This window comes from Peromyscus maniculatus, chromosome 13 (assembly GCF_049852395.1).
Source record: "Peromyscus maniculatus bairdii isolate BWxNUB_F1_BW_parent chromosome 13, HU_Pman_BW_mat_3.1, whole genome shotgun sequence".
Taxonomy (NCBI): domain Eukaryota; kingdom Metazoa; phylum Chordata; class Mammalia; order Rodentia; family Cricetidae; genus Peromyscus; species Peromyscus maniculatus.
Genome location: NC_134864.1, coordinates 26567537 through 26591035, shown reverse-complemented (window position 1 = coordinate 26591035; position 23499 = coordinate 26567537). Strand labels below are relative to the sequence as shown.

General features: G+C 39.9%; 1 protein-coding gene across 3 annotated transcripts in view; it reads right to left on the bottom strand.

Annotated features, from left to right (window-relative positions):
* The window catches only part of L3mbtl4 (L3MBTL histone methyl-lysine binding protein 4), a 410639-nt gene that overhangs the window by 253346 nt on the left and 133794 nt on the right, over nucleotides 1-23499 (bottom strand). For all 3 annotated transcript variants that reach the window (XM_076549829.1, XM_016008230.3, XM_076549830.1), the window contains 2 exons: nucleotides 22751-22905; nucleotides 21281-21357 (listed from right to left, as the gene is read on the bottom strand). In XM_076549829.1, the coding sequence (XP_076405944.1) occupies nucleotides 21281-21357; nucleotides 22751-22905 (232 nt within the window). The remainder of the gene's footprint in view (nucleotides 1-21280; nucleotides 21358-22750; nucleotides 22906-23499) is intronic.

The following is a 23499-nucleotide window of genomic DNA, read 5'->3' as shown; positions in this document are numbered from 1 at the left end:
AACTAAAAGTGAGATCAAAGCTGGAGCTAACGTCTCCTGACCCAATGCTTGGAGGGTTATTGAATGCTGCTGGGCCCCTGTTCAAGAACAGTTATTGAGAAAATAAGATTATGTGTCTAGTAGCAACTAAGCTCTGGCTGGTTGATCTGGTCACCCTAACAGCCTGGATTACCCTGGAAGCCCAGCAGACACCACTTACCCATCACTTTGTCGGGGATTTTGGATGGAACTAAAAGAAGCTTGGTAGCTCATCCCAGTGTGCAGGCCTCCAACAGGAAAGTTCCAAACAGAAAGTGGCACTCCCACGGAAGTCTCTGTATGTGTGTGTATGTGGGGGAGCAGTGGTATTCACTGATCACACAACTGAGTGATCACTAAGGATCCCATGTCAGCACTATATGAGCTAGCGTGTGATACCTTCACCACTGTAATGGCTTCCTTAAAACAATAAACATTAGAACAAGGCTCTTGTATTTATACTGCCACAAACACCAGAAGCCTTGTATATATATTCAGCTCCACACAAAGAGGGGGTGGGGAATGTCTTCTGGCAAAATCACTAAAGTAAGACTGTCAACAGGCTGCCAGATCATCACTAGTCACCCACCGCTCTTTGATCTATGTAGGGAGAATTGTGCCTCTGTTTGTCAAGAGAGATAGTTTGTTAATATTATTTTTTTCTGTTTTGTTGTTGTTTGTTTGTTTTTAAAAATAAACTCTCACTATGTAGCCCAGGCTGGCCACAGACTTCCTGCTATCCTCCTGTCTTCTGAGCGCTGGGATTTCAGGTGTGAACTGCCACATCCAGTTCAGAGAGCTCATTTTGCAAATTTTTTTTTTTTTTGCTCAAAACAGAACCCAGTTGAAGCCACTGCAGAATAAATTATGTAAAGAAATGAACACAACTCCCTGTCTAGAGAAATCACCAACAACTAATGAATCTGTTCTGCATTTGCTCCCGGCAGGCCCCTGACCTTGCCTGCTGTCCACTTTTCATGAATTGTAACCATTCAGGGTCAGCTAACTGGCATTCTTGTTCTTCCCCTCTAAACTTGGAATAGAAATCTGTAGTTGTTTTTGCCTTTGTTTTCCCCTATCATCAACTCCATAATATTCCACTCAGAGTCACAGAATACTATGACTGGCAATGATGTCATCAACTTATTGTGCTTGTTATCGCCTCAGACCCATCTGTGCCTCACAATTAAGAGGTGCCTAGTCACTAGCATTTTAATCAATTAATTAATCCCTGACAACCTATGTCAATGGACTACACATACAGGAACTAGCCTGTTATCGCCAATGCAAAAATTCTTTGAGTTGTAAATAATTAGTCCATCTTGAAACCAAATAAGACATATCTTTTTAGCATGAGTTTTGATATTATAATTTAGCTCTTCAAGGAAACTGTGAAATAATCACTGACTACCAACAATATTTTGCATTCTTCAAATGGCAAAACTACCTCAGATTATCAGCCAATTTGTAATTCTGGAGATATAGGGAAAGCACTACCATTATTCCTGGAGAGTAAATTCTAACATCACACCAGGTTTCAAGGACTGTAGTAATGGCCTCAGAAAATAATCTTCATTCAGTATTCATTCACAAGTTTTGCTGTTAAACTTACAGTTTTTTAATGTATGAATAAGCACACTCTCTTACTGTGCTCCTTCCCAAATACAGCCAAATATCAATAAAGACATTTAAATTTTTTATTACATTTTTATTTATTTATTTCTGTGAGTGTAAGGGAAGGTGGGGGTGCCTGCCTGCTGCCACATGTGAGTGGAGGTCAAAGGACAACTTGTGGGAATCAGTTGTCTTCTTTCATCTTTGGCGACCTTGAGATTGAACTCAGGTTACCAGGCTGGATGACAGGTGTCTAGCTGCCAGAGCTAGCTAAATGGCCCCAATAAAGGCATTTTTAAAGGAATGCTTAACAATAGAGAAAGTGTCAAAGTAATCACAAGAATGCACACAAACCACTGATAAGAAAGGGGATGTGAGTATTCTTGTGTGTCCATATGCAACCATTTTGAAAATAGTAAATGACATAGGGCATAAAATGCCAAAGATCTGAGAAGTTTTCTTTCTGGGAAGAAACTTGATCAGCAGTTTCTGGACTACTCTGCAGTTAGTTACAGTCCTCTGTCTGGTGCTGACTAATGCATGTTAAGTCAAACAATGTAAGAAATCACTTCTGAGTTTAGCCACAAAGCCTCCCAGCCACCATGTGCCACAACCAGATCAGGACATTACCAAGGATCCAGAGAGTACTGGCTCCAGAGCAACTGACACCATTAATCCTTACCAGACACGGCTGTACTGTGGCAGAAGGAGGGCTGTGCTTAATGTGTTAAAAACATTAAGATTTTGAAGTGGTTTAATACACTAGTTAGTTCACAGTTACTAACAGAAAGGGACTAATAACAATGCTTTTACGTGGAAGGAAAAACTGGCTGGGAGGGAGAAACAGAAGGCAACAAAAATAGCAAGTTTTGCAGCTGAAGTACTATAAATAAAATGCCATTTAATCAAAATAATAAATTCATTAAAGCACAACTAATACAATAATATAAAGTCACAGTGAAAATAGATTAAAAGCCCATGGGTTATGTCAACAAATATTTCTGGAAGCATGCAAAGCAAGCCAGGAAATGAAAACTGACTTAACAGGCCTGAGAAATCCCAGACATAAATCTGCTAAAGGAGAATGCCGATAGCAAGCAAGCAATTCGTGAGACTCTAGGAAGAGCAGCCACCGGACACGTCTGCAGGCAACACCGTGGGCCCAAAAGCAGACGGCTGACTGCGAGTTCTGACGGGCACTGTTAGACCCCATGTACACTATGCAAACGTTCCAGTGTTTCCACATTCTGACCAACAGTTTCTAATTATTTGTTTTGCACCGCAGTTTGTAGATAGTAGCCACCTGGTCGACAAAAAACAGGTGACGCACACTGTAGCTGTTGGCATTTCCCCAATGATTTGTGATGCTCAGACTTACATCACATGCTTATTCCCATATCGTCTGTGGAGAGGGATGGGTATAAATCCTTTCCCTATTTCTGTTGTTCTAATATTTTTTGTGGTACTGAGGATCAAACCCTGGGCCGTACACATACGAGGCAAACACTGGACAGTACGTCACCAAGCTACTTCCCCAGGTGAGTTAGCCTGGTTTTGAATCTGTTTGCATGTTTTGGTGTTGACTTTTAGGCGTTTACTTTACATTCTATATTATAACCACTCCTTATTAGATATACGAGTTGTAAATGTTCCCTCCCATTCGATAAGGATCCTAGAGACTGTCTTCGTGTGTGCTGCTGCTGATCTGGGGCATGTGGAAGTTTCTAATCTTCATGAAGTCCATTTGCTCTTTTTTCTTTTATGCCTGTGACTTTGCTGTTCACTCAAGAAACCACTGGCAGATACAAAGATACAAGATTTTCCCTAGGCTCCCTTTAAGAGTTTTAATAGGTGAGCTTTTAAATTTTGGTCTTTGATGATTCTGATGCCATTTTCCATATATTTAAGCTAAGGTTGCAGCTTCATTTTTTGCATGTAAATATCCAGTTTTCCCAATATAACTTGAAATGGGTCTCCTCTCCCTACTTAATGGCCCTGGCAGCCTGGTTATAGTCATTTTGACACATTCAAAAATTTATTTCTCGGTCTCTCCTCTTTCATATTCTGTTCTTATCCATACAGATCCTTCTGTGGGTATCATAACATCCACAGAAGGTGGAGCAAGTTTAATCCCTTTCTGTCTGGGTAGCTGTCATCAGATTAAGAAGATGTACTATGGGATGAACTGATATTATTGAGAAAAGAGAGCTTTGACCATGGAAAAATGATAATTATTTCCCTGGCCCACTGATCCATAGAGCCAGAACAAGGAACTTTGGATAAAGAGATCATAGAGGACCTCTCACCCAGGTACATGCCAAATTGAGTGAGTAGCAATCCAAAGTGTCCATGTCATCTTGACTCTATTCCCATAATCCTATCAAAGGCCCCATCTCCTCTTTTCTCATTCCCTGTATGTTACTCAGAGTTTCTAAAGGAATAGAACTGACAGAATAAAATAATATGTATGCATGTATGTATGCATGTATGCATATGTCACAGAGAGAGACAGGGACAGAGAGAAAGAAGATTTATTATGGTGGCTTATGGACTGTTGTCCAAATAGTCCAACAATGGCTATCTCCAAAGAGAAAGGCTAAGGATCCATTAGACTGGTGCTGGAGTCTACAGGAGGTCTTACAGAGCTGCCAGTTTTCAGTATCCGCTGGAATCCCAAAGTATGTTCTAACATCAGCAAAGCAAAGCCTCAGACACAGGATAGATGGACGTGTCAGTAAGAGTGAGGGCAAGCAGGCAAAAGCACAGGATTCACTCTTCCATGTCTCTTTATGCGGTCTAGAAAGTGTGGCCCAGAGTTAGGATGAGTCTTCTGACCTCAGAGGATCCAAAGGTAGTGTAGGTGTGCCAACTCAAATAATACAGCCAAGAAAAGTCCCTCACAAGTGTGCCCAGCTGCTTGAGTTTTAATTAATTCCAGGTGTGGTCAAATTGACAACCAAGATTAGGCATCACATGTCCACCTCTTATCAATATGACACATAATCATATCTCCTTATGTCATGCTAAATTTCCAAATGAAAACAATACACCAAGTCATAATTATGCCTAACATGATAGAACTATCCCACTGTGTTTCTCCCTAATGCTAACCTACTCTTCTCTAATCTGGCCTACTGTTGCCAACCCAGACACACTAAATCACAGCCTTTATTATAAACTCCTCATTACTGTCTCTAAAGATCTTGCAAATAGCAACCTCAATCTCCCTCCCTTCCTAACTTCTTGTTGATATTCTAACACTGAGGTGAAACCCATTTTAAACTCTCCCTCTCTAAACTTAAAGATAGCGAATCAATCCACTGTGGGTATGTTAGTATGTCACAGAACTACATACCACCATGTAATTCTTCCCACAAAGCATTCTTTCTTCTTTCTGGACAGGTATTAGCTCTTTGATTAATCACTTTGTTATTCTTTATAATGATCTCAGATTCGTTTAACAAATAGACTCCCATCTCCATCTGCCACCAGTCAATGTCAAGGAAGACAGCTCATTCCCCCCACATAACCTACATCACAGATTACAGCATCCTATACAAAGTAGGGTCCATGACTCCTTCATAGTACAAAGAAGAAGTTGAAAAAGGAAATGATAGACAGGGAAGGAGAAGACAACTGATAGACACAGGAGGACTAATGGTATTTGAACATCTCCATTTAGCAAGCTTCATCCTAATGAATCTAATAACTGTCAGTGAATGCTAGAAACTAGAGTGTATGAATTTGGTGAGAAATAGAATGTTCCTATAACCCTGAAGTAACTTCCCAACAGATATTTCCAACAGGATTCATTCTGCCAGAGAAAAATGTTATTTGTTCAGTGGAGAAATCTGGATCACTCCCCTTCAGTCCCGTAACCAAAGTTACTGCTGACAGGAAGGAGAGAGTCCATTATGCACACTACCTGCCAGGATCCGAGGGGACCAACCGTGGCCATTGGCAGGGATTCTGTGATGTCCCTGTAAAAGTGCCAGGGACTCATCTAATCATGAGGAAGCACCTGACAAGCCTGAAGTGAGGAGCATGCTCCAAACGAACTGGCCTGAAGTCCTCACAGATGTGAAGTGTATAAAATCCAGGCAGAGTGAAGGACATTTGCATTACTGCAGGATGCAAAGGAGACATGTCTTGAATCTTTGTGGGTTTTTCTGCTATTTGTTTTTATATGGATGATATATTTTTATGGCTGCAGTTTAATATCATTTAGTTTGGCAGGGAGATCTTTCTTACTGTTCTCAGAACTGCTCTGAATCACTAAAGCATCTAAAATTTAAGGTAAAGCTCTTTAAAAGGAAATCAATTTGAGGTGATGCTCAGCATCACTTCTTGCCTCATCTCCTCCTTCCTCCAACCAGACCCTGCAGCCAAGTGTGCTAATCCCAGTGTGTGGAGCTAATGCTCCACAGGTGGGGGCTTTCCACCATTTTGCTTTACTTCTCCTTCCTTCTACCTGATAATAGTTGCCACTCCGTGAAACTTCACAGCCAGCAGAGATCATTTCTATTGTGAAGCTCTCACTCCATGTGCCTAGTGCTACCCTGGAGTTCTCCCTCTGCTGCACTCAGATGTCCATGTGCTAAGACTTTGTGTAGCCTGGAGAAAGGGAAAGGCAAAGGGATCTTAAAGTACCATGCCTGAAAGGCCAGCCATGAGAACACAAACACACAGGCAGGTTCCCTCATCTCTCTGACCCCAGGTCTCCATGAATGGAAATGAAATAATTTACTTAAACATCACAAAGTTGCCTTGAAAACAGGCAACTCTGTCATACAGGGCAATCAAGAAAAAATGAGACCTCCAAGCTAGATTACACTTCACACACAACATGATGGTTTATGTCAAAAGAGAGACAAGTGTCAATCAAGACACAGAGAAGTAGAAAATACCAGCACTATTACGAGAATGGCACTGTGGAAAATAGGAGGGTGGGTCCTAAGTAACTTGGAGACAGGACTACTAAATTACCCAAAAACTCCATCCACAGGTAAACAACCAAGAGAGCAGAAAGCATGTGCTCAAACAAAACCAAACATTTACAGTAGTATTGCTCAAAATATTCCCTAAGTAGAAATAACCTAAATGCCCACCAGTGGATAAATAGGTACACAAACTGTGGTTTATCCATTTAATGCTACATGTTGGTGAAAATAAATGATGTCCTGAGGCACAGACATTGTGGAGGAAACTAAAATATTACGCCTGGGCAGTGAAGCCAGCACAAAGGTAACAGAGCATGTTCTTGCTCACAAGAAATGTCTAGGACAGGTACATCTGTAAAGACACAAAATGAATTAGTGGATGCCAAGAACTCGAAAAGATGAAGGGTTGGGGAATAATAGGTAACTATTGGGAATTCCTTTTGGGGGTGATGGAAGTGTTGTCAAAATGAATATGATAACGGTTACACAACTCTGCAAATATGGTAAAAATGTTGACTATGCTACTGTAAGTGCATGACTCAGATAGTTGGTGGCTGCCACTTCAGTTCAGCTGTTAGAAAAATAATAGACTCTTCATTTAGAGCAAGACTCTGTGTCCTTCTTTCCATTCTATCACTGTAGAAGATCCTGAGGACATTTGTACCGAGTCCAGCTTGAGAGTTGCAATAAGCACCCCGAAGTGAGCAGCAATCTGTGTTTGCAGAGGCGCTCCAGCTTTGGCTCGGCCTCCAGGAGACCAGCCCTGCTGCCAGACACATGCATCCTGACAGTTGACACAGCCTGCGGGGCTTCTGGCCCACCTGTCCAATTCATAAGGGAGGGGTAGGGGGCAGGGTCTTCTCATGAACTACAGAACAGCCTGTCACACGGTCTGTTGAAGAAAGTCTCTTAGCACTGTTGAATCTAATGTATAAGACACACTGAGTGATATAGAACAATGTAAATTCAAATATATGTACAAACTTTCAGAGATTACTTTTTAATAAATGGCAGCTACATTCTAGATATCAGACATAAGGGGAGAAAAGTACCTTTCAACCAGCAATCTATGGGGCATTCTTCAAGAGAATTAATATTAAGTTTATATTCATTCTAATAATTAGCATACAAAGTCACAAGTTTCCTGATGACATTTTCTTTTGTTTTAATTTTATAATTAATGTAATTTTACATATCAGCCATGGATTCCTCTGTCCTCCTTCCTCCCACCCTCCCCTCCAATCCACTCCCCATTTGCACCTCCTCCAGGGCAAGGACTCCCCTGGGGATTCAGCTCAGCCTGATAGATTCAGTCAAGGCAGGTCCAGTCCCCTCCTCCCTCCACCCATGCTGAGCAAATTATCCCAAGCTCTAAAAAGCCAGCTCATGCATTAAGGACAGGTCCTGGTCCCACTGCCTGGGGGCCTCCCAAACAGTTCAAGCTAATCAACTATCTCACTTATCCAGAAGGCCTGGTCCAATTCCACGGGGGCTCCTCAGCTATTGGCTCATAGTTCATGTGTTTCCACTAGTTTGGCTATTTGTCCCTGTGCTTTTTCCAATCATGGTCTCAACATCTCTCGCTCATACAATCCCTCCTCTCTCTCACCAATTGGGCTCCCAGAGCTCCACCTGGGGCCTGGCCGTGAATCTCTGCATCTGCTTCCCCTGATGGCATTTTCATACACGCTGAGTTTGTTAGTAGACTGATGACTGGCTCCTCTTCTTCATTTCTCTGTCCCCTTCCCATGCAAACTTGCCCCCTTGCACCCCAATGTTCCCGCTTGAACCTTATTACACATGTGTTCTATAACCCCCCACTTCTTTCTTTCTTAAAGCTCCTCCCCTTTCTTCCCTCCCCTGGGCCCCTTGCTAGTTTCCTGGCCTCTATGCACACTCTGAAATTAACTTTTAGCTGACAAGAGGTGGCTCTGTGATGTTTCATCAAAGACTGTGGGTGCCTTTACTTAATGAGAGGACCAGATTTTCCCCTGTTCATCAGGAACTGATGCATAACTGAGCATTACCTGCCCCACAGACAGATGCCACAGGTCTCTGAGAAACATGATGGCCCTTGGAGAGGACCATAACTTCTTCACGTGGTTAGAAGGGTTTCCTAAAAGTCTATCTATTACCTATTTATCATTCCAGTTTAAGTTTCAGCAAAGCTTCTCCCGCAGAACAGAAGGCGGCATGCTCTCTGTCTTCTTGGAGGAGCAATGGAAATCATAGCTAACACTTGAAAGTGTGTCAGTGAAATGACTTCAGATTTTCCTGTTACATGTTTACAAATGGTCTTCCTCCCTCCTTCCCTCCTTTCTTCCACCCTACCCATCCCTGTTGTCGAGAACCCACAAGAATCTGCCATAACCTCTGGGGTCAATACACAGATCTGTGCATGCTGTTTTGTTTTCAAAAGCTTTAATTGCCCCTAGAAGTGCATAAGCTTTGGCAAATAAAAATACACTTTTTCTAACAAAAATTTAATTGAAGACATAAAATTTTATAATCTATAAACATTAACATATTTATGCTTAAACATGTCTAAAATCCATAAACATAAGTAATGTTCAAAGGATAAATTCATTTTCAGTAAAATAATTTCAACCAACAACATTTGGAACTAATTGCTAACAGAAACAAACCATTCATATGGACAATGCTTAATATCATTTTTATTGTACTGTATTTAAATATGAAACATATATGGGTAAAGAATCTTAATTCCAAAATCTGTAATGTAAAATATTTTGTCTTGAAATATACTTACATTTCCATCAATTATGAAAGATAATCTTTTTAGGTTTGGTATTCTTTGTTCAGAGTTATTTTTACCTTCAGAGTTGAAAATATTATTCCCTGCTTTTCTGGTTTTTAGATTTTCTGATTAAAGGCCTGAGATTATTTTGATATTCCTAGGTTGCATTTTTCTTTTTCTATTAAATGATGTGTATGTGTATATGTGTGTGTGTGTGTGTGTGTGTGTGTTGTTACTTTGTATTTTTTGTATTTTTGAAATCTAGACTATGATGCATCTTGTAGAATTTCTATCTAATACCATTGGCTTGGGGCTTTAAAGGCCTTTTGTTTGGAAGTCCAATTCATTTACTAGGTTTAGAAAACTTTGTGTTAAAATTTCATTGAAGAGGCTGTCTGTTTCTTTTGACTTTATCTCTGTTCCTTCTTCTAGGTTTGGCCTTGGAAATGTATCACAGCATTCATGAAAATCTTGGTTGTACTCCTTAATTTTCTCCATATCTATTTTTGATGATTTTCTGTCTCAGCTTTGGCCTCCATCTTGAATTTGTTCTTCAAGGTCTTGTCTGGTGATAGGTATCTCACATGATTTCTATCTGACTGACCATTATTTTCATTCATATTTGCTCTATTTGGCACTTTCTCAAAACTTCAAATTTTTTTGCTGAATTTTTTGTCATTTTGTATCTTCTCCTCTAACTTGCTGTTTTATTCACTCTGGATATGGTCTTGTCTAGGTTTGGGGTAGATTCCCTTAGTCTACACATCTGTGTTTTAGACTTGTATGTGGCCCTTAATCTGAATTCTTTCTCAGATATTTCAGTTATGCCTGTGATTTTGATTTCTGTTACCTGGGATTTGGGTGGTTGAGCTTAGGTCAAGGTGAGTCATTGTTTTGTGATACTGTTTCTTTGTTGTGTTTTATGCATCAGTTAGGATGGATTTACCTTCTAGATTTGCCTTCCAATTCTATTTGGTTGTCTTGTTTTCTGTGAGTCTTCCTATAGGAAAGTTTACATGAAGTTCAGCTATGGAGACTGAAAAATCTTGTCATTGATTCTCAGTTGAGATCCCTGAGATGACACTGTCTTGGCAATGTGACAGTATGCCCACCTGGCCACACGTTGACTGCCAGTATGTCTCAAGGGAGTCAAGTCCCCATCACAGACTGAATTCCATGAGTCAGCTGGGGCTAATGTCAAAGTTCTAGTCCCACAGTGAATTCTGTAAGAACAGGAGTCAAAACCTGGCAATACATACTAGAGTGCAATAGTAGCATGACCGTTATTGGGTAACTACTGATTAGATTTAAGGCCCACTCCACAGAGGAAATGCATAGGCCAGCTATAAATTTGACCAAGAACCTTATTTTTGAGGATTTCACAGAACCTAGAATTGAACCTACTATTATTTTGCTAAATGGACATAGTATCAAACTGCCCTCTGAATACATGTCTCTATACCCAAATATTAGTGCAGCTCCCGGTCCTCATTAGAATAACCTCTTATTAAATCTTATGTAAATCTTCAACTATAAATGGGACATTTATGTCATATACTCTCTCTCCAAAGATCTGGAGCATTAAGGACAAAGAGACATTAAGAGCCAAAGGTGGAGTGGGGTCAGGGGGAGAGTGTGGTGAAACAGTGTCTTACAGGTGTGACAAGACCAAGGCTCTCAGGAATTCACTGCAGCTGTGGCTGTTTGCCACGACTGTCAGGATTCCAGCATGGGGTTGGGGATGTCATGAATCAACTATGGGGTTGGGGGTGTCATGAATCTTCTACTCTATCTGAGGAGCAGCTCATAGCTGATGACTGCTTGAAGAGGAAGAATCCGTTTTATTTAGTTGAATCAGTGGTTCAGTCTTATTTAGTTTCTGGTACATCTGCCATGCTACAGTGGATGTGGACAAGGATAGTACAATTTAGATTCAGTGGGCTATCAAAAAAAATAAGAGACTACAAAAAACTCCACAAATTTGGGTAGGGATGGTAGGTAGAGGGTAGTTCTAGGAGGAGTTAGAGAAAGGATTGGGGGTGAATATGATCAATGAACAGTCTAAGAATTGTGTAATTCTAAAATAATTAATAAGATACTACATTAAAATAATGCAACACTATAATTACTTCTAGTAAGATTGGTCCTAGAAAGGCAAAATTGGTATAGCATGGGAATCAGTCAATGCTAATAATATCAAATTAATAGAAAAAAGACCATCTTTTTTTTCATAAAATACTTAAACTAAAACCAAAAAGAAGTTCTTCCATCTGATAAAACCCACAGAGACTATCATATTCAATTGTGAAAGACTGTATTCTTTTTCTTAAAATTGGGCAGAAAGAAACTGGGTAATTCTACCAGCTTTCCCCAGTGGTGTACTATGGAATAAATCAGACAAGAAACAAAAGTCACTCAGAAAACACAGGAACAAATGAAAGTATCTCCATTTGCATATGGTGCAATTTTGCAGAAAATCATAAGGAATGTTCTAGGAGAGCAATAGACGAATTCAGGAAAGCTGCAGGATAGAAGATCAACACAAAGAAATAAATTGTATTTTAATACTAACAATAAACAATCAAAGAATAAAATCAATAAAAATTTCACTTACAACACCATAAAAAAGAACAGTCTCAAGAGATACGACAAGAAAATAACAGACCATATGGATATGCACAAAAATTTTTCAACAAACTATCAGTGAACTGAACCGAATAGCACATTAAGAGAATGGAATAAAATCATCAGGTAGATTTACCCCCAAGAATACAATTGTGATTCAGCATAGGGAAATCAATCAATGGAATTATTACAGGAAAAACTATAGAGGTAAAACTATAAAGTCATCTCCATAGATGCAGAAAAACATTAGATAAAGCCATCATGGGGGCGGGGCTTGTTTTGTTTTATGTGGGGAGGGGTTGGTGCACAGCAGTGGTGGGGAGGGGGGTGTGCAAGCGTTCAGAATGTATTAGTGAAAAAGACTCGGAGAAAAGTAAAATCCCCTTCACCCAGGAAGAACATGAACTTAAATTTAAGCTAGCATCCTACCAATCGTAAGATGCTTGCATCTTTCTTCATAAGAAACAAATCAAGCAAGTTCTATTTCCGGTATTATACTGCAGACACAGGAAGAACAATTAGGCAAGAAAGAGCAGCAAAAATCAATCAAGCCTCAAATAAAGAAGTGTAAGTACCTCCTACGACAGATGACATGATTGCATGTCTGGAAACACCATGGAAGTATTCAGAGACATGAAATGAATAAACAAATTCAGTAAATTTGCAAGGTAGAACATGAACACACAAGAATATATTTGTTTCAACTTGATAACAATAATACCAAAATAAGTTAAGAAAACAATTTCATCTATAATAGTACCTAAAAAACAAATTGCCCAAGAGCAAATCTATTCATACAGATTTTTTTTAAAAAAGGTTAGCTGAAAACTAGAAAGGAGTGCAGAAAAATTAAAGAAAGCCTAAATAAATTGAAAACATCTCATCTTTATGGATCAGAAAACTCAGCACTAAACACAGTATTTTCCAAAGCAACCTGCAGATTTAGTTCAACCCTATCAAAATTACAAGATATTTCTCTCAAAAAAAGCCAATCCTTGAATTCATATGACTGCTAAAGGGTCCCAATAAACCAAACAGTCTTGAAAATGAGGAGTAAATTTGAAGAGTTTACAATTGCTAGTTGCAAAATGGATTACAAAGTGATGCTGGCAAATGGATAAAAATACTGTTTATGTTTCTTTTGCACTGATTTATTACACTAGAATATTGCATATTATATTTGCATTTGTTTAATGCAATAGAAACTGTGACTCCAGAAATGAACCAATCTTCTATGGTAAATTTAGTCTCAAAAAATGTTGCACAGACTATTCAAAGGAGAAAGAAAAGTCTCTTCAGAAATGGTGTTTAGAAACCGGATAACATATTCAAAAGAATAAATGGAACTCCTGTCTTGTGATATATACTACAACTCATCAAACATGGATCAATGACTTAAATATAAAAGCAAGAAATGTAAAATTCACAGTTAATACATATTGGTCTGAAATTTAACAATAAATTCTCAGGCTTAACACTACAATTAAGAGCCACAAAAAAAAAAAAACTAGATAATGTAAACATTATATATCGGAGGATGCTGTGGCCTGAGACTGGTCCCAGTGTCCTCTAATGATTGTCCGCAGAGTGGCACAGTGGAAAATGGTCACATCTTTGTGATGCAAGGCTTAGTGGAAGAGCCCTAAGTCACTGGGGTCGTGAGATGCTTTCTAGGGACCAGCTGAGTCCCTTCTAGAGTGCTGTTTTAAAAGGATAAGTCCTGACCTTGCCTTTCCTCTCTCTGCCCTTGTTCAAGCTGTGGGCATTTGTTTCTGTTCACCTCCCAACCATTATCATCTGTCATCCATCACCTGACAGAGCCTGACACAACCCTCAACAGAAGTGAACTGACTGAGGTGCCATACCACTGAGCCTCCAAGACTCTGCATAGACTTTTGCTTTCTTTATAAAATTATCTTCCTCAAATATCCCATTATAGAAACAGGAAATCAACACAAAGAACAACATGAAGAATGTGAAAAATATGGGCTGGAAAAATGCCTCAGCAGTTAAGAGCGCTTGCTGCTCTCCTAGAGGCCAAATACAACTTTGCTTCCCAGCACCCTTCAGGTGGCTCCTAACTGCCTGTCACTTCAGCTCCAGGAAATCAGACACTCTCCTCTGGACTCTGAAGGCATCTGCAAACATGTGGCATACACTCACAAAGACATGCCAAAACACACTTAAATAAAAACAAATCCTTTTTTAAATATGTGAAAATGAAGCATATAAAGTGGAATGAAATATGTGCAAACCACCTGCCTGACTTCTACATAATCACCCACTCAGAATACTCTAACTTTTAAACGACAATAACATAATATTTGAATGTGAAATAATGAAAACACGAGGTGGTTTAATATGGATGAAGGATTTGAATAGACATTTCCCCTAAGAAAATATACAGATGGCAGACAAGCCCGTGAGAAGCTGTCCAATGGGAGTGACTGACAAAAAAGCACAAACCCAAACCACAGTGAGATCCTACTTCAGGTCTAGCAGGACAAGGTTTTAGAAAAAGAGGAAAGGAAAGATTTACTCAATGTGCCACATTGGAAAGAGGGACAGGGATCCAGTGACCCCACCCCCACAAGTCCATCTTTGGGGTCCTGAAGTGAGATCAAAGTTTAGATAGAGAGCCAAAGAGATGCACACCAGAGCAGTCAATCTGTAATCCTGCTCATTGGTGACCCATCACTATCTGGATTTCAGTCTTTCTGTAAGGTGCTCCGGCAAGCCGTTAACACTGTGAAATCTCTTCCTAAGAGGCAACCTCCCCCTCTGGCTGGCACCTTATCCTTCTCTCAGCAGGAGATAATTTTACCCAAAAAGCAGAATATAGAAAAGGGTAACAAGAGTGTGGGGAGGAAAAAAAATCCCATTTCTTTTAGGAACACAAAAATGGCACAGATACTCTAGAAAAGTTTCCCAAATATTAAAGAGATGGAATTACCATGTGTGACCCAGCAGTTCCCCTCCTCGATGTAGAAATAAAGAGAATGAAGATACATACAGAAACAGAAAACTAAACATGCATGCTTCCACAGCATTATCGTGAACCGAAGGGTGAAACATCACCAAGCATTCATCAACAGAGGGGCAGACAAACACCGTGAAAAGCAGCTAGTGACCGCTCCCACCACGTTCTTGCCACTACTGCACAGCTGGCACGTCTTGCAAGGCCAGTTGTTACTGTAGTTTGTCACAGTCCACAGCTGGGTAGGGCTGCTGACGACCTTTCTTCCGTGGGGGTGCACATAGAACCTATCAACACTAGGAGGAAGCTTTCAAGATGATACTGGCTTATTCCTCTCGTCCTAGGACATAGCATCAAATTCTGTGGGCAATGAAAAGCAGTGGCATCGACCTGTAACATTTGGGGGAATCGAGGGAAACCCCCACTGACCAACAACTTGAAAAGTAGCCTATGTCTGCCAATCGGCTTTAAAATTGCCTCCCTGTGGGGTTTAGGAGAGATATCTTCTTCATAGGTAATCTCAATTTATATCTCATAGTGTGCATGTGTGTGTGAGTCACTTTTCTAATGCTGTGAAGAGACACCAAAACCAAGGCAACTCTTATGAAAGAAAGTATTTAATTGAGACCTTGCTTGCAGTTTCAGAGGTTTAGTCCATTTTCATCATGGTGGAAAGCACTGTGGCATGTCCAGGTGTTGCTGAAGTAGCTGAAAGCTATCTCATGATGTACAGGCAGAGACAAACTGGACCTGGCATGGGCTTTTGAAACCTCACTTTTGAAACCTCAAATCACACTCCCAGTGACACATTTCCTCCAACAAGGCCACATCTCCTAATCCTTTTAATCCTTTCAAATAGTGTTACTCCTTAGTGACTATGCATTCAAATACATGAGCCTAGGAGGGCCATTCTTGTATTAAAAAGTTTCTACAGGAGTAGGCTTCCATCAGGCATTTTCAAAGGTCTTAGTGTAAGTTATCCTTCCTTGTTTTCCTTCCTCCACTCTGTGCCCTCATTCTGCACCCCACTTAATCCTTACTATTCCAGTATTGCCCTTTTACTCTTTATGCTACCTAAATTCTATCTCCTTTTCCATAAAAGCCCACTCATGGCCCTTTACTTAGTTTTCAGACTTCTATAGGTACTCCAATTTAAACACACATCTAAAGATTCAAAGCTAGCATGCACATCTGAAAGAAAATGCACAGCATTTGTCTTTCTGGATGTGGGTTCCCTTGCTTAGAATGATTATTTCAAGCTCCATCTAAAGAAAAATTTCATTTTTCTTTGCAGTGGAATAATATTTCATTATGTATATGAAACACATTTTCATTTTCCATGCATCCACTGGTGGACAAACCTCGTTTGTTTCCATTTCCTGGCTATTGTGAAGAGAGTAGCAATGAAATTGGATGAGGAAGTATCCCTGAAGTAGAGTCCTCTGGAAGTATGGTGGATCGTATAGACCTATTTCCAGCCTCTTGAGAAACCTCTATGCTGATTTCCACAGTGGCTATACTTGTTTCCACTCCCACCAGTAGTGAAAAGGTGCGGTGAAGTTTTTAATAGGACTCCAGGAGTTCCAGAAACAAAAGCAAGAATTGACAACTAACAATCTTCCACACAACAACATTAAAATCAATGAATTAAAGAGACAAACTAGATTTCTCCATGTGATCTGGCAAGTTTGTAGTGTCTTCAGCAATAGCCTCTTTCCATAAAGTTGTGGAGAATAGCCAGCAGCATCAATGCTGAGAACTGTAGTGTTGGGGGTGGTCTCTGGGACACCTTTGGCCAACAACTCAAAAGATAACCCATTCCTTGCACTACCAAGAGCTGCAGTGTTGAGGGTAGTCTCTGGGATACCTTTGGCCAACAACTCAAAAGATGTAATGCACTCTTTGCACTGGAGATTTATTTGGTATCTTATTATATCTAGTTGGGATACTGCTCCCCCAGTATATGATGATTCTATTTAAACTGTTGTAATTTATGTATCTATTAGGAATATTCTACATTAGTGGGTTTTCAAAAGGCCTTTACTGTTAGTTGTCCCTCCCATATTTCCTCCTCTACCTTTCCTTCCCACCCTTTATTCCTTTTAACTTCCTCCTCTAATTCCCTTCTTATACCTGTATTACACTGTACTTTATTTCCACTTCATTGGAAACTCCCCCCTCAAGTTGCTTACTAGCTATCTAACCTTGGTACCAAATGGAACTCACATCTCTAAACCTCAAAAGCTAACAACCACATATGAGAGGAAATATGCAGTGTTTGTCTTTCTTGGTCTGGGTTACCTCATTCAAGGTAATTCCTTCTAGCTAAATTTATTTACATGAAAACTTAATAATTTTGTTTTTCTTAGTAACTGGATAATATTCCATTATGTAAACGTACCACATTTTCATTATCTACTCACCAGTTGATGGACATCTTGCCTATGCTCAATTTCTGACTATTATGAATACAGAAGCCGTGAACATGGATGAGGAAGTATCTCTGCAGTAAGACGTAAAGTCCTTTGTGTATATGTTCAAGAATGGCATGGCTGGATCTGGCTACTACTCAACTGGAAGGCCCACCTCTACTGGATAGCATTCACAGTGCTATAAGATGCTCTGAATGCTACCAAAGAAGAAGGGCAATCGTCAGTCCCACCCAGCTATGAAACTTGCAATCTATAATAATGACCTGCCCGCAAGACATGTCCACTGGTGCAGCAGCAGCATAAACATTAGGAGAGTAACACATCACTTTTTAATTGAACATAAAGCTCCCTGACAAGATAAAAATCCATCCTTTACCCTGGTAATAAGGCCAAGAAACTGTGACTAGACAGGTTATAGGCCTATGGCAAAACTTACTACTAATACTCTAATAAAAGGGCATAGCAATAAAATGACATTCTAATGTGCTCATAGATCAGTACATTGCTCGATTTCATCATGGAAGCTTCTTCTTGCACTAGGTGGTGATTACTACAAAGACCCCCAACAGGACAATATTCAGAGAGTGAGAGACTTTGGAGTATTTATCTCTCAATGTCTTTAACACTGCTCTCCCTTCAAGGTTCAGGGAACTACGTGGAGAGTGAAAAGATTGTGGGAGCCAAAGGTGACTGATGACTCTAATCAAGCAGTTTTTTCCAGACATGACAAGGCAAGTATGAATTCACTGAGACTATGACAGCACACACAAGACCTGCACAAACTCAACTAAGACAAGAATCCCGGCACAGAGGAGAGAAGACACAGAGCCCCACCCTCGGCCAAGAGGCTGTTCACAGTTGGTAGTTTCTATTAGAAGGAAATCAGTTTTCTTCAATAAAGTGACAGTGGATACATCCAACGTACTCTAGTACAAGCCCCAAGCCCAGAATTTGACTAACACAAACTGGACTCCATGATTTTTGGGTTTGTGAGTGTGTGTGTGTGTGTGTGTGTGTGTGTGTGTGTGTGTGTGTGTGTGCATGCACATGTGTATATGTTTAAAGAGAATGAACAAACATAAAGTTGGGTGGGTGCTGGGGGGGAGGAAATAAGCAAAGCCACACTGAACTCTATTTCACCTCAGCTGCAGTGGGTACCATCAAGAAAAAAAAATGCTGGCAAGGATGTGAGGGGAAAACCCTACATCCAGTGCTGGAAGGAAAGTGAATTGATGTTGTCCATGTGGAATTTTCTTTTAAAAAATTAAAAATACAGGCTGGAGAGATGGCTCAGAGGTTAAGAGCACTGGTTGCTCTTCCAGAGGTCCTGAGTTCAATTCCCAATATCCACATGGTAACTCACAACCATCTGTAATGGGATCTGGTGCCCTCTTCTATCTTGCATGCAGGCAGAACACTATGTACATAATAAATAAATAAATAAATAAATAAATAAATAAATAAATAAATAAATAAATAAATAACAAATAAATCTTTAGCCGGGCAATGGTGGCATATGTCTTTAATCCCAGCACTCGGGAGGCAGAGCCAGGTGGATCTCTGTAAGTTTGAGGCCAGCCTGGTCTACAGAGCGAGATCCAGGAAAGGCACAAAGCTACACAGAGAAACCCTGTCTCGAAAAACCAAAAAAAAAAAAAAAAAAAAAATTAAAAATACAACTTCTGTATAATCCAGTCTGCTTCTGAGCATATATTCTAAAGAATGAACTCAGCTTATGTTAGCAATACTTGCATACTTATGTTTATCACAGAACAATTCATACTAACCAAACAATAAAACCGACCTAGGTCCACATCAACAGCTGCATGCGTCAAGTGCTGCATTTGTTTATACACTGTGAAGCTATGAAGAAGAATGAAATTACATCATTTGAAAGAACATGGAATTGAAGATCGTCAGGTTAAGTGAAGTGAACAGGTCCCACCAAAACAAATACATCTCTTCCTTAGCATGTGTGGGATTGGTGTGGAGTGGAGGGAAGGGTAGGACACCAAAGGGTGGATTTCTCGGGATGTGGACGGGAGGGGACTTAAGAATGTACGAAAGGTCAAAGCCAGGTGGGGTTCCAGTACTGAGAGGTGAGGTGAAGTAGATGCAGGTCCCAACCCCAATCCTGAAGCTATCTCCAAATGATACTCTCTCTCAAAGGAAAAATTTGTTTCCTCCAATAGTCTCACTAGACATACAAACCACATTTAGGGCAGTAGATGGCCAACATAAAACAAACTCTGTTATCTCTTTGGAGATTATTTAATTTTTTCCCTTATAGATCTTTTGCTTATATATCATGGTTTCCAACTTTGTTTTAATGGATTTTCTGTGTATGTGAATATGTGTGTCTCAGTGTCTGTATATTTGTTTCTTGTGATTTTCTTTGGCTCTTTTTAAAAATAATTAATTACTTTATTTATTTTACATCCCAGCTGTAGTTTCCCCTCCCTCCTCTCCTCCCAGTTCCTCCTCCTCACCCCACCTCTGCTCCCGCCCCCCAGTCCACTTCTCCTCTGTTTCTGTTCAGGAAACAGGTCTCCCATGAGTATCAATAAAACGTGGCATATCAAGTTGCAGTAAGACTAAGCATCTCCCTATGTATTAAAGCTAGGCCAGGCGACCCAGTATGAGAAGTAGGGCCTTTTGGCTCTTTTTTCTGTTTATTTGCTTGCTTCATACTATTCTGTTTTTTGTTTTTTTGTCTTAATATATTTATATACCTATTTGTATTCTAATGAAAGAGAGAATGAAAGGGTGTAGATGTGGAGAGGATCTGGAGGGAGTTGGGGAAGGGGAAACCATAATCAGAATATATTGTGTAAAAAAATACATTTTCAATTAAAAAGAGAAAGTAATAAAGGGATACGTGTGACCTAAATACATCATATGCATATTTTAAAAACGTCCACGAAACATACTTTACTTTGTGCAATTTTAATATGTTTTGAATTTTGTTTTTAACACATTTGTTTGTTTGTTTGTTTGTTTGTTTGTTTGTTTGTTTTAATCCCAGCCACAGTTTCCCCTTCTCCCTCTGGTCCCTCCTGCCACTCTCCTCCTCTGTTCCCACTCCCCAATCCACTCCTCCTCCGTTTCTGTTTAGGACTTAAAAACTACAAAAGCCCATAATTATTCATGCTAACAACCAAACAGCTGCTACATTATAGATGCTATATCCTGTTTTTTACATTTATTCTTGTATATTACATATTGAAAGAAAACAGATTTCTCTTTGAACATTTGTATTAAAGATGCTAAAATAAAACTACATCTAGTCAACTCCTTATTTTTTTTGTTCTGGCCTCATACTGGGGATTGAACCCATGATCTCCAGCATGCTAGAGACGTCCTCTACCACAATGCTACCCCCAACCATCCATACTCAGTGTTAAATCTGAAAACAAAGAGATGTTATACAGAAAGTCTCCAAATAGTTCTCAGCATTTATGTAATTTAAAACAGTAACCAGAGAGAGGACTCATTTTTATATGTGGTTAAGCCATTAGGCTGGCTTGCTGAAAGGTATCTTGGCAAGTCAGGGTGTACATTAAGACTTACTTTCTACATTTTTATATTTTTACATTTAGCTTCAAAATAAAAGACATTAAATATTCTTATGATTTGATTAACAAATTCAGTTATAAGATATGTACCTGGATATATACTTTCAAATGTCAGTCCTCAGCAATGGTGTCATTGAGCTAAAAATTCTATCAACTTTTTAAAAGACTGCCCAATACATTCTACTAACATAGTCCAGGCAGGCTTTAGACACTTGGTGGTGGCTGAGGGCATTTCCCAGTATTTTTATCCACTTATCATGCAATGAAATATTGTTACCATAATGGAAAACAAGGAAATCCAGTCACACAGAGATGACTTCAAAGAACATCACTCTGCTCACCTTGGGGTGCTACAAGAGTTCTTCCATTCTCCTGACACCAACCAACTGGCTGGACATAAGGACTGTTAACATCACACCTGCAAAAACAGGATTCTGTGTTTATACTCACAGTACTGGGTTTCAAGAGTAGACTGTGAAATGTCATCTACATCCTTAGCCCTTGGTGCCCACCTAAATCACCAGTTTTAAAGGCTGACGAACCTTTTGGCTATGGTGTACAACTGACAGATGTAGGACCACAGGAGTGAACTGGGCCATTATAGCTGATCCTTATTCTGGCCTGCATGTTCGGCTTCCTGGATGAGCATATAGCAGAACCACCACTCTGACTCCCACTGTCCCATCACCATGCCTTCCCCACACTCTCAATACGAGGCCAAAAAAATAATCCTTCTTCCTTCCTGTTGCTCCCATTGAGATCCTGTCACAATCACAAACAGGGAATAATAGAGAATCAAAGAGCAATGACCATGCTGGGCGTAAAGAGGTCCCACGGGGACAGCACTTCAGTTACCAGGAGCTAGAAACAAGGTCAAGCACAGCACTTTAGAGTGGGTGACCAAACTTCTTACTTCAATGACTTTCTTATATTTGAAATTGGAAAATGAAGTAGGGTAGGGCTAATGCAGAGCTGACTATACAGGTGATTGTCAGGTAAAGGTCTTGGTCAGTCTCTTCCATCCACTCCGACTACTAACAGGGCCAGTTGTTAATAGGAAACTCCAGATGTGAACAAGACTGCCGAGTCAGACCCAAGACAGCTACATTCTTCCTTTTACTTTTCAAAGGATCTGGAATAGTCTATACAACAACAGCTCTATGTTCTGATTCTTAGTTCAGAGGAGAACACCAGACCTTCATCAGGTGCATGAGGAGCTGCAGCTTGAGCAGGGACCTGTCAAGTGTTCATGACACACACGGGAAATGTGACAAAACATTGTTTTTGCCGATTCCCTAGTTCAGCTTTTTTATCCAGTTAGCCCTTTCAACGTGCACAAAGTCCATTTAATGGCTCCACAGCACACATTTTCTCTACTCCCCATGGGCTTTCAAATCATTCACCCCCATTCTCCTTGGATCTTTTGTGTGCAAGGCTGAGTTCAATAGTTTTCAGACCCCAGCCCCCACCATGAAAATAATCAACCTTGCAACTTCTTAAGTTCCCTTTCTCAAATCTATTTCCATTATAAATGAGATAAAATATAAGAGCAAAAACAAGCCCTGAGCTGTTTCCATTGCTTCAAGAGAGACACTGCTGAGTAACTTCATAGACAATAGGGGGAAATGGGGGTGGGGTGGGGTGGGGAGGGCAGTGCTCTTCAATCCAACAATCCATGTGGAAGAGAGGCATCAAAAAGTCAACTGATGAATTTCTGATGTGCGTTACAGTCAAGACAGTCAACACCGGAAAGATGAATTTTAAATACTAAATACAGATACAGGCAAAGCACATGCATGCTGATGTCTCACCAGTAATCTAGGCCATCATCCCAGTCATCAAAATGCACTCGGAGACGGTCTTCCACGATGTCTGCAATGGTTGCCACATATACCAAGCGAGGGTTCCTTCTGTCCACAGCCTCCAGCTTCATTCCGACCTGAAGCTCCTTTGGCACTGGTCCATTCTAACATGGCACCAGAGTGATGGAAAGACACAGAATCAAACAGGTCAACCCATGGTACCAAACAACTGTGGGGATTTCTATGGCACTTAAGAACTAACAAGGTCTACACAGTATCAACATTTACTCACCTGACTCGGGAAGGCAAAGGCAAAGGCTCCCTCATTTATAACAAGGACTGAGGACACAAGGTTCCCAATGGCTTTCCATTTTAGTTACATAAGGAAGTTGTCTTTCCCTTACCATCTTCATTTTCTTTGTTTGGTTCTTAGAATGATGTGAATGGATTCTAATATTCAATATTTACTGAATATGGCTACATCAGATGATAAATTTATCATCTACTCCCTGTAGGCTAATGAAATTTCCAAATACCACTATTTGAAAAGTGGTAAAGATTATGCTCTTTAACACACACAAAAAAAAATTGTTTAATTTGATAATGGAATTTAAAACTAGTGTTTTCTCAATGTTTAAAGACTGTATTGTACAGATACAAATATAAATGACTTTAATGCTTCGATGTTTCTAGCAGAAAATATAGATTATGGTTAAATGTAACTCTACTTTTTGTATGAAATGGCTATAATTAGCCAG